Genomic DNA, 12491 nt, shown 5'->3' on the forward strand with positions numbered 1-12491 from the left:
ACTGTATGAGACTGAAGGGCCAAACTGCACTGTAAGAGGCTGAAGGGCCAAGCTGCACTGTATGAGGCTGAAGGGCCAAGCTGCACTGTAAGAGGCTGAAGGGCCAAGCTGCACTGTAAGAGGCTGAAGGGCCAAGCTGCACTGTAAGAGGCTGAAGGGCCAAGCTGCACTGTAAGAGGTTGAAGGGCCAAGCTGCACTGTAAGAGGCTGAAGGGCCAAGCTGCACTGTATGAGGCTGAAGGGCCAAGCTGCACTGTATGAGGCTGAAGGGCCAAGCTGCACTGTATGAGGCTGAAGGGCCAAGCTGCACTGTAATAGGCTGAAGGGCCAAGCTGCACTGTAAGAGGCTGAAGGGCCAAGCTGCACTGTAAGAGGCTGAAGGTCAAGCTGCACTGTAATAGGCTGAAGGCCAAGCTGCACTGTAGGAGGCTGAAGGGCCAAGCTGCACTGTAAGAGGTTGAAGGGCCAAGCTACACTGTAAGAGGCTGAAGGGCCAAGCTGCACTGTAAGAGGCTGAAGGTCAAGCTGCACTGTAATAGGCTGAAGGCCAGGCTGCACTGTAGGAGGCTGAAGGGCCAAGCTGCACTGTAAGAGGCTGAAAGTCAAGCTGCACTGTAAGAGGCTGAAGGTCAAGCTGCACTGTAAGAGGCTGAAGGTCAAGCTGCACTGTAAGAGGCTGAAGGGCTGAACTGGTCATATGTTTCCCAAGCCATGGTCTAGTCTAAAGACACAGCCATAACTTCTTCCTAGTCCTGCCACTCTGCCCCTTCCAATGAGTGCTGACCGGACACTGCCCGCCCTCTATAGGGTGTTGACCTCTCACTGTCCTGAGAACCTTCATTCATTAATTAATTAATTTGTTCATTCATTCATCCTTCATGTACTGACACTGATTAAAACCTGCTAGCTCATCAGAACCTTTAGCATCTAGCAGCACCTAGCACCACTGCCTGATGCTCCTTCCAGATTCCTCTATGAAAAAGTCTCTGCTGGGATAAATTGGCATTGAATTGTTTTGGCAGTCTCAGCTGCAACCTGAACAACAATATGTCTGTTAGAGAGCAAAATGTTGAGCAAAATGTCTAGCTAGAGCTGGTGTAGCAGTGAAGCAGCCTTGCTATATTTACTCGTCATTTTTGCATAGAGATTCAGATTACGATTTTGGCACCTATAGTTTTTCTATAACATTCTCAACAAAACCAACTCTCGCCCACTGTGTTGAGGCCTACAAGTAGTTAAATTTACAATACATTTTTATGTTCAATAACATTTTATACTTCACATCAGTTCAGACAGAGTTCATTCTTAGAATTATTGAATTACGTACTGTAGCTGCTCCTGCTCCATTACGGAGCAACATAAACCTGGTGTGCGTCCCATACGGCACCCTATTCATGCTCACCATGGGCTTGAGTCAGAAGTAGTGCACTATAAATGGAACAGAGTGCCATTTGGGAAGACGCCCTGCTTTTCTCTGGCTTCTTAGGCTGACTGACTGGATAAGCCTAGTCAGTCAGTCAGGTTTTCCAGCTGAGTGCAGCTGGCGGAGCTGCGTAGCTAAGCGTCACTCTGAGGCCGGGCCCTTCAAAGGTTTTAAGGAATTCTCAGCACACTTTATCAGCTGGACAAGGGAAAGCCCATCTTTCACAGTGATGCGGCATTAAAGAAAAATGGTGGTGACCTTTTACATTTTGGACTGGGAAAAAAGCCCCTGTGAGGAATGAGGGGTGGGCGGAGGTTAGTTAGAAAGCATCTAGTCATCTTCTGGTTAAAGTCCAGGTTAAGGGCCAGACTGTCTAATCCACGGGGCGGCATTCAATCTAACACACAGAGCAGGGCTGAGGGTTTGTGTTTTCAATTAGATATTCACTGGGGCAGACATGACGACTCTACCACTACCTGAGACCCAGGATGCCATAACTGTAGCATGGTGTAATTGGTTGCCTTAGCTCCAACAGATGGTCATAGCTGCTCAAAATGGAGGTGCCGTAATGACTACATTTTAACACTATTGAAAGCAGCTACGCAATTAGCAAAAGTAACCCATATTTTTGGAGAGTCTCAGATGAGTCTAGTACAGTTTAGCATAGTGTAGTGTAGTATATAATGTGTTGTGCTAGTCTACTAATATGGTATAGCCCATGTATTGCTGTGATATATGAACTGTAGGTACTCACCTGCCTGCTTTCGTTATGATCATCTCTGTTCCCGCCTCATGGAACTTCTTCCACAGCTCCCTCTCATGAAGAAGAACCTTGATGTTCTCAATATTCTAATAGAGAAAGGTAGAGACAGCCATGAGGGTCGGCAACCTGTTGTGGGCTTATAGACAACTCAGATTATACCATCTGCATTTTTAAGTTAAACCAGTTCATTCTCAATAAATCATTCCCAATTGATAGGGTACCACCGACTAGAAATAAAAACTCCCACGATTTAATATGGCCAATAATTTTGTCAAGTCAACATTTATTGAAATTGAGAGCAAGGACACATACCCATTTGGCCATTTCCAAGAATAAGAAACTTCTGAACATACAAAACCTTTGCAGTTGTGGTTCTGGCTCTGTGTTGAGAGCCTACAATACCCATGATTACCTGGTCTGGCTCATTGCCCTGGGGGGTGCTAGGAGTTGTAGGCAGGCCCAAGTGAGAGGAGTCAGGGCTGAGATCTGGGGGCCCTCCAGATTGGACCCCAGTCACACTGTCATCCGTCACAGCTGAGGCCTTCTCCTGGAGCATCTCTATGAGATGAACAACGGCTTCAGTTCAATACACAGACTTACAATACATGGACCATAGAATTACATATAGAACTTATATAGAACTTATATAGTAATGTAATAGAATATATGTGACACAGACTTACTATAATACTAAAATAAAACAAAGCATCTCTACAGATACTAACAGACTTACAATACCAACATTACACTGTCTCTTAAAATACTTAAACATACAGATAATAACAGACTTACAATACCAATACTACACTGTCTCTTAAAATACTTAAATATATCACATTCCCATAAAATGGACTGGACAAAATATGTTCCAACGAAATACACTGTGCACGAACAAAATGTAACATCCCTTCAAGCTACAAAGTTGAACCCCCCCCCTCCAAAAAAAAGTAGTCTAATATTATATCATGGCTAAATATTTAGCTATTATTTACTTTTTCAACTAGTAATTGGCATTAAGTACATTTAAATAATGTACTTGTATAGCAATTGCTATTCATTTTGTATTTCTACATTAATTATCCCTATTAATACTGTAAGGAAATTGAACACATTTTACTGGAAAGCTTCTAATTAATTCAATATTTTCAAACCTTACAGGGACATTTCAAGGATAGAGAAGTCAATGCCTCATTCTTGCACTGCATTAATACACACTTGAATGTGCGTACTCAACTAAAAATGTTTGCAATGAGAGAATATAAATATTTTTTACATTAAATCAGGCATGCTCTATCATTGTGGGATATTTCTTGGAATTAATTTTTCAGTTCTTGGAAACCAGGTCACTGTTTTGTCCCCAAGCTACTAACTATTGTTAATAGAAATATCTGTTGAATTGTGTAGGCGAAGTCATTTCAAGGTGGATCACTGCAGCAAGGGCCATGTGCCATTGGGGGAATTTGGTCACAATGACCCAAATATGATGATGGGCCCTCATTCATACAAAATAGATCTAGGTTGGCAGTGAGGTTCCATGTGAGTTTACAGGAGGACCTGCGTCTGAATTGTCTACTGCATACTGTACCCTCAGCTCTGCTCTCCATTCATGTGAAAAGATGGAAGAGTAGTGAGCAAACTTGGTTGTTCCACACATAGAATTAAAATTACTGGACCCATTCAAGTGAAGTTGTTCACACATACAACTACACTGTTGTGCTTGTTAGGTCATCATAAATACACAACTATTAGGTAATCATAAATATTCAAGCAACATTCTGGCCATAGAATTAGAATTACTAGAATGGACAATCCCATTCCACTCTGCACTCTGTGATGGGTGGACCAGCGGCCATATTGAATACTTATATTTCTGTTATTTTGGTACGATCGCCATTTTGATTCTCTGACGTTAAGTTTGATAAATAAAATGACAAAATTCCTAATATATATTTTCATATTAACTTGAAAATCATAAGAAACTCTAGACATAAGATAATTACTCAATCTGCATGCTTGGAGACCACAATAAAAAACACACAGGGTCAAGATTAATTGTTCGTCAGAAGAGTTGGATTAAATATTTACTCTTATAGCCTTATGGCGGGATAGTTTTATGTAACGGCTCCTAAACACTGTTCATTCCATTAGTCCAGGTCACCAACTAAGCTTCGCTTTCTCACGGCTCTAAACCCATCTCAAAGACAAACATCTTTCATGAGAGACACAGACACACAGACAGCCTGGTATAGCCTCGTCTGCTCCATACAGTTCAGTTTCACAATGCCCTCTCCTCTCCCATAGCAACCATTCCCCCAGCCATTTTACCATACAGACTCAAACTGTAGCTCCACGTCCCAAATGGCACCTGATTCTCTATATAGTGCACTACTAGTCCTATGGGCGCTTTTCAAAAGTAGTGCACTATATGGGGAATAGGGTGCCATTTTGGAAGTACATTTAAAGGTCTACAGTGTACATTTCGGAGAGTTTTACACTCACCCCAGCCCCCCCCTTAATCTCTGGCATGTAAACAATTAGAGTGCTCTCTCTCAGGATGAAAGAGAAGGGGCTCCAACTGTAAACCAACGCAGACATTTGCTAAAGCGAATAAAGATAAGGCGTGCTGCAAATCAGCCATGGTACTTTTTTACCCTCCTGAACAGGGCCCTTTCACTTACCCTGTTTAACTAAACACACTGAGCTAGCCCTCTGTTTATATCTGTGTCACTCCCAGACATATAATCCACTAAACTATTCATGGCAGATTGTCCTGTGTGTGTGTGAGTGTGAGTGTGAGTGTGTGTGTGAGTGTGAGTGTGAGTGTGAGTGTGAGTGTGAGTGTGAGTGTGTGTGTGTGTGTGTGTGTGTGTGTGTGTGTGTGTGTGTGTGTGTGTGTGTGTGTGTGTGTGTGTGTATACCCTGGGTGCAGTAGGGAGGCTATTCTCAGTGGTGAGTCTGATAAGCTGGGAGCTGGCCAAACTCAATTAGCAACTGTTGCTTTTAGGCAACTCCTGAGTTTTTTATGAGGAGCAATACCATGACAGTAAATGGAGGGGAGAGCATGCAATGTACTGTATCTATATCTCAGTACATTTTGTGCATGTGTGTGTGTCTTTGCCTGTATCTGTCTGTGTATCTGTGTCTGTGTTTTTGCCTCCCAGTCTGAAATATAGATATGATGCATGTTATTGAGACAGCTGCCATAAATTCAAACCTGACCTGCCATTTTGTGCAGAAGCCAGTCTCATGCATCTGGTGTTGTGTTGCAGAGGTGGGGGGGGGGGGGGGGGGGGGGGATCTGACTGTGCATCAGTACATTGCATCTTTGTTGTTGTTGTATGTTTGTCTCTGGCAGGTACAACTCAGCTATGTCAGTAGAATCACATCACGTAGCCTTGGGCTTAGGGGCGGCAGGGTAGCCTAGTGGTTAGAGTGTTGTAACCAGAAGGTTGCAAGTTCAAAACCCCGAGCTGACAAGGTACACATCTGTCATTCTTCCCCTGAACAGGCAGTTAACCCACTGTTCCTATGCTGTCAATGAAAATAATAATTTGTTCTTAACTGACTTGCCTAGTTAAATAAAGGTTTTTAAAAAAGGCCCGCCGTTAGTGCAAATAGTTATGAATGTGAAACTGACCTATCACAACAAAAATGTAATGGTACCAAAGTAGTAAGTGAGTATGGTGCTGTAAAATCTCTCACCTGGAAAACAGCTCTCTAATGTTGGATTCCCTCCGCAAAATTAGGCCTGTTTATTATTTATTGGCTACAAATGTCAGTATCCTACCTAACAGAACATCTCAGGATGTAATGTTTAGAACAAATAAAAAATAAAATATGAATTATAGTCCACATTTTAGCGACATCCCACATCATTGTTTGAGGGCTTTGTTTTTTGGTATTTCTTATATTAATGTAAATGAAAATTACATAATTTAGACTCCCATATGTAGATAACATTATTTGTTTGTAATTTGTGATCATATAATTCTAAAAGCATATTCTAAAATCATTATCTGGCAATCGGCCTGTATAAAAAAATATATGAATAAGATTAATAGTATTTGCATTATCATTTTTAATGGTTAATGATACTAATAATAATATTTGTAACATTATTTAAGGATAATAACTCTAATAAGAAGACAGTATTTTTAATCTTAAACAGAACAGATAGAATTGTTGTTTGTTTAACGTTCTATATTAAAGCATGAATCCATAGTTGCTACATCCATTTTGGACTTGATACACCCATTGATTCTTGAAGGATATAACTTACAAATGCCTCATGAGCTTAGTTCAACTGTCTTACCCCATCAGAACCTAAAATAAAACGTTTTTTTACTCCATGTTTCTAAACAATGTAAATGTTAACAAACACTGTATAGCCTCAAAACATGGTTAAAACTATCATTTTAATACAATGGATGGTCAGTCCTTGCATCCATAGTTCTCATGACTTGAATGTCAATAAACTCTGAATACCTTCACAGGGCCCTGAAACATACATCAGACTGGTATTTTGGTGTTTAATATGACATGTCATGTCATTTCTACACAGCATATAGGCTACTATCCATTAAGAAAAGTACAATCTCAGACAAGGCCTCTCTCCTGGCATTTTTTAAAATGTTTGTAAATATCTCTTCTTAACTTGTTGTGATTTTCGTCATATTTACAGTAACCTAAAAATCATATTGTGAAAATAATTATTATTTAGCATATACCTTTTTTGAGTATATGTGAAATGTATAGAAATTGTGACTTTCAAATGTGACTATAGGCTACATGTTCATATCAGTTAAAATTTCATTTTTTATAGACCGTGTGACCATATACTGTTATTCATCTCCATAATATTATACCGCAACATACAACAACGGTTTACTGCTTTAGCTTGTATTGTTGAAATAGGCTACAGACACAGCGTTGTCACGTTCAACATCACTATCAAGCCAGTCAAATAACGCGTGAAAAAAAGAAAGTAGAAAGTACATCCTAACACTAATCGCATTAAAGAAGCTGAGCCTATCCAACTCCGCCGTTTTCAGATTGACTCTACTATGCCTGAGCTTGTTTACAAAGCATGTAGACAGGCAGATTACACTGAAGATAGGCAATAACATTATTATATTACCTCATGAAATATTAAAAGCTTGAATCCATTTATTTTCCAAATGGTAATTTTCTGTCTTCACGAAGGAAATATCAGAAAGTTACGTTCCATTGAGACGTAGTTAGGGCAAGTCGTCCAGCATCTCATCTTAATAGACTTGCTTATCTTTCTCCGGTATAACGGTTCTCGAGCAAACTCCCGGTCACGCGTGAGCGCCCGTGTTAACCCTGCCTTGATGTGATTCAACAGCTCGTGAACTGAACTGTAGCCTGCTCTGCGCGTTAGCAGTGCGGTTTGAGCGTTAGAGAGAACGAACTTGGTGCGTGATTTTTTCTTGGAAACACAAAAAAGAATTTGCTCAACCCCTTGAATTGTTAAAACACCGGGACGAGTGAATTATTTGGCTCGTTCCACCCCTCTCCCTCCCTCTCACCGTCGCAGACCTGACGTCGCTCCCCTACCAACGAGAATAGTTTACAGCGCGATGCACTGCTCCTCTGGAGCCAGAATCTCTCCACCAACGACTATTGGACTAATAATCGTGGTGTATGACATGAATACAATCTCATCTCCTTCGCCATCCCACTGTCTATTGGTTGCATCTTTAAAAATACTAACCCCATGCTACGTGTTGCCTATAAATTGATATAGCTGCAGAGTTTGATAGGGCCTATAGGCTATTAATATGCATAATATAGTACACATATAGGCTTCATAAATAAACTATTCTGAGAATAATACATATTTTACCCGATAGACCTTTGCTACTAGATATTATTTTTTAAACCAACTCAGAATAGCACAACTTGATCATTGAAGCATCTGCTCTGACTCTTTGTCAATCAGGTGTCACTGTGAAAACAGACACGTGAGGAACTGGGTTACCTGTGAGGTGAACCATGTCCAAATCGGGATTGTTGGGTTCGAAATGAGGCTCCTCTGTTCCAGGGCCACAATGAAGACGAGTGGACTAGCCTATAGCCTACCCATCGTCTGGTTCAGTTAGGCTATAGATTTGATTTCTTTATCGTTATTTCGCAGGCCATGTTTTCCTTTCAAAACAGCAAATGACCTCTTGAGGACAACAGTGAAGACGAGTGGACTAGCCTATAGCCTACCCATTCAGTTATAGATGGTATTTCTGGACCGTTATTTCGCACACCGTGTTTCCATTCAAAACAGCAATAGCCGTCAAAGAATGATGCTAAAACGCTCATACATTTTCAGGTGAAATATGGTTGTGGTTTTGGAGTAAATGGGTCGAAGCACGAGGCTGAAAGACCAATAAATCAACAATAGAAGTTGGCGGGTCGGGTTGGTCGGTGAGAGTTTGACTTATATTTACTGGTGACATGACCAAATGAACGAGAACAGCCTAAATGTCCTTCCCGCGACCGTTTGTCATTTCCCCCAATGCGTTTTCAACCCTTTCAATATTTCTCAGCCAAAATATGACTGGTGAGGAGGCATCGAATGATCAAACGACAGTGGTCCTTGTTTGAGTCTGTTGAATGTTTGGACATGGGTGATGCATTTTATCAGTTAATGGCAGGTTTTAGAGATGTATTGATGATTTGTTGGCTCATAACATATTTTCATATGCATTCTAATTAACAAATGGCTTGATTTTGGTATCATTTTGAGCACAATAAATTGCATCTAGGCTGACTGGTTTGTCAGTTTGTTGAAATCATAGGCTGAAATTTAATACACTAGTTGCCTTTAATTTATTTACTTTGTCAATGGGGTGATTTTCGTTTTTTGTTCGTCCATTTAACTTATGAATGAACAAAAACTGTACGAATAATAGTTTCAATATTTCTTAATTGTGAACATAGCCTACTACAATTACTAATAGCTTACTAATAGGGTAATTATCATAGGCTAATATAATTGAACGCACACATGCATTTTTTTCGATAGGCCTGTCATCATTATTGTATGATTAATCAATATAATTAATAGTAACGTTTTTTGTCAGGGAACAAACATACAGAATTATCCGTTTTCTATGGTCTTCCATCTCATATTGCTATGTCAACCAATTTGCTGAATGGGACAGTAATCTTTCCTTGGTTATGTGGCGCCAAAAGGCCAAAGCCTCTTGAGTTCACGTGAAGGCCTTTTGTTCTATATTGAACATACAGTCCATCCAAGATCGAACGCAGTCCTCCAAACATCAGTCATTTGCGCGGGAAGAACATATTTAGGAAAACATGTAAATATTGACCTTAAATTCATTGCATCATATAAACACAACGCCAGGCTGTGTTAACGCATAGGCTATGCTAAGTTTACACAAAAGCCTCGTAAATATATATTTACCTACCTCATGAAAGTGAAAAAGCAATGGTATGACCATTGACCAACAACAAATATGCAAAATGTAAAATGACCAAAGGCACATACTCAATTCTGTGCAACTGGCACTCACAAACATAACACGTGATGTAAAAGTAGCCGTTCTTACCTCCACGTTATTGCTCTGCCCTTCACACGAACTTGACCTCTGCTCTGTACTCCCCTTTAGCTGTGCTTTTCTTCAGGGAATCTTAGTCCCACAAGGACAAACCTCATTCGCCGTGGTATAGAAGATGCCTCTGTTATAAAATGGTTGAATTTTTTTATAGGAGCTGAATTGAGTTGGGTTTCTGAAGGAGTTTAAATTTGACTCACTCCCACCGTCACGTGGTGTAGAAATTAGGAACAGGAGTCCAGTGAGTTGTGGTGGGCTCGTGCAGGGCTGGGTGTTGCTGGGGGGACAACGTTCAAGCATCCTTAAAAACTCCCATATTATATACGTCCATTCCTTGGCGTTTTGGTCTCTGGCCCGAAACTTATAGTGTTTGTTGGTTTAGAAGTTATTCTATATTGATGTTTATGAGAAATACTAGGAAAAAAGATATAGACATTTTCTTTCATTCACGTGTCAATAGGTTACCTATGGCTTTGATGGGTCCATTAGTAATCCTTGCTAATGTCATAATTTTGGTTTGAATAATGACATAAGTTGCCAAAACATTAATTCCAATACATACATCAGCTTGTTTTCACAAGTCGTATTTGTATAGTCTATTTTGAACCATTTTAATTCGTTATTTCGATATCAAATTAAACCAGAAACTTTAAGAAAAAGACATGTATGATGAATGAACATGTCATTGACCTTTGGCCCTGAGTAGACAAGCACGAAGTGCAGTAGTTGCAAAAAAATCCAGGTTGTGAGTATGACATTTCTATGAGCGTCCTTAGAATATAATAGTTTGCTTCATGGAGGTATAACACTATTTACCTACACATTGTTATTTATTTATAGCAGAAAAACCTAGGCTTCATTCAAATATCAGTGAAATACATTTTTTAAAGGTTACCTGACATTTTGACTTCTAAACCCTACGTTTTTTTGTAGGATATGTATTTTTTTCTTTGATTTTCAGCAATTAGAATAGCAGATGTTTTAGTCATTATCGTGATTGGATGGATATACACTAACTGTATATTATATTGTTGGTTGATGCCTATTCAGAACCAGTTACGCATCTCTAACGAATTTGACATTACCAATGCAGTACATAACAATGGTATATTTTCATATATGTGCCAATTTTACCCTAAACTCTTTGATGTTCCTAACATTTATACAATGTTGTGTGAGTGTACATGTTCCCTCCATCTATTCCATCTGACTGTATGAAAATAGACAAGCTCTGTAATGAGTTGTTTACACTAATTTAGTTGACCTTTGCCCTCTCTGATATACTTCCATACAGACATTGTATTATTTAGAGGTTTGACACCACTCAGCCTCTTATGGTTTCAGAATAGTTTTTATGTTTTGTGACATGGACTTAAATTGGGGTGTGAGGTTAAAATAGGACACTGCATGTATAGCTGGAGTTGTGTCTTTGTGATATTGTATAACTAGGGTGAGTGTTGATGTCACAGCATACAGAGTAGTCCACTGGCTGATTTATGTCGGACGGAGTCAGGGTTTTTCTTTCCTTGGGAAAACATTTTCCTGTGTAATTGGCAGTGGGTGAGAGAGAAAGGGGTCTCGGCTAATAAACAACAAAGAGGAGGGGACATGCTCTCTCCCTCTCTCATTGCTGTCTTCTTTCTCTTTACAGCCACACTCCGTAAGGTGTGCATGTGTCATATTTTTCTAAATCAAGGATTACATAATTAATTAGTTGAAATCACCTTACAGACTGTTCAATCTTGCAGCCTGTGCCTCTCGTTGCTAATTTGTGTGCAGTCAAAATGGCGGAGATAGAGTGGTGGATTTGTTCTTATTACTACTACAGTCCTTAGATGCCTATTAGTTTTAGTTTAGCAGTTAGCACAGTGCTAGCTAGCACACAGAGGCTATTTCCCCCACTTACCCTGATATACTGTATGTGTGCCCATCACCCACCATTACTCAGATTCCAATTGGACTGATCCTTTCCCCTCCACTGGCCAGTCTGGGGGATAGAGAGCCGGTCGGACCAGCTGGATCTACAGGGAGAGAATAGTCACTTACACTTCCTGTGTGAGCAGCCAGTCAGAACCAGGGGTTTGCCTAAATTTGCCACCCATGGTTCTGTTTGGCTGCTCACACAGGAAGTGAAAGTGACTATTTTCTCTCTATAGATCCATCTCCATCTCTCTTTCCCCCAGGCTCCACTCTATGGCCATGGTGCATCATGGGAAACCGGAAGTGCCCAAACATGGGGCAGATTAACTGTAGAGGGGGCTAATGTTACGCCCCTGTTACATCACATTAACTTTAAATGTTAATCGTTAAATGTTAAGGATGTTACAGAGACACACACACCATGTCCCAATTGTCACAGCTCAAGTGTCCCTTGACTGTTCAGTTTGGTAAACCTTCAATAATGGATTGTGTGTGCAGTTCCAATAGGTAATGTACCAACTAGTATCAAATGGTATTATTCATATAATCAATATCTTCTGATTTAAGATTACTTATCATTTTTAATTTTATTTATAACCCTAACCCTTCTTGGTGCTCTAGGAGGTGTTTCAATCTAAGGGGGCTGGTGGGAGGAGCTATAGGAGGACCTGCTCATTGTAATGGCTGGAATGGAATAAATGTGGTTTCCATATGTTTTACGCTACTGCTACTCTCTGTTCATCATATATGCATAGTCACTTTAAACTTATCTACATGTACATACTACCTCAAT

At 40.1% G+C, this 12491-nt stretch overlaps 1 protein-coding gene across 1 annotated transcript in view; it reads right to left on the bottom strand.

The window, feature by feature from the left end:
* Window positions 1–11803, bottom strand: part of LOC139383046 (T-box transcription factor TBX4-like) — a 32913-nt gene extending 21110 nt beyond the window's left edge. Inside the window, exons 1-3 of the mRNA XM_071127343.1 lie at window positions 11685–11803; window positions 2599–2744; window positions 2178–2272 (exon numbers count right to left, since the gene is read on the bottom strand). Coding sequence (XP_070983444.1) covers window positions 2178–2272; window positions 2599–2744; window positions 11685–11709 — 266 coding nt within the window. The 5' untranslated portion in view covers window positions 11710–11803. The remainder of the gene's footprint in view (window positions 1–2177; window positions 2273–2598; window positions 2745–11684) is intronic.
* Window positions 11804–12491: the final 688 nt, after the last annotated feature.

This window comes from Oncorhynchus clarkii, chromosome 24, assembly GCF_045791955.1.
Source record: "Oncorhynchus clarkii lewisi isolate Uvic-CL-2024 chromosome 24, UVic_Ocla_1.0, whole genome shotgun sequence".
Taxonomy (NCBI): Eukaryota; Metazoa; Chordata; class Actinopteri; order Salmoniformes; family Salmonidae; genus Oncorhynchus; species Oncorhynchus clarkii.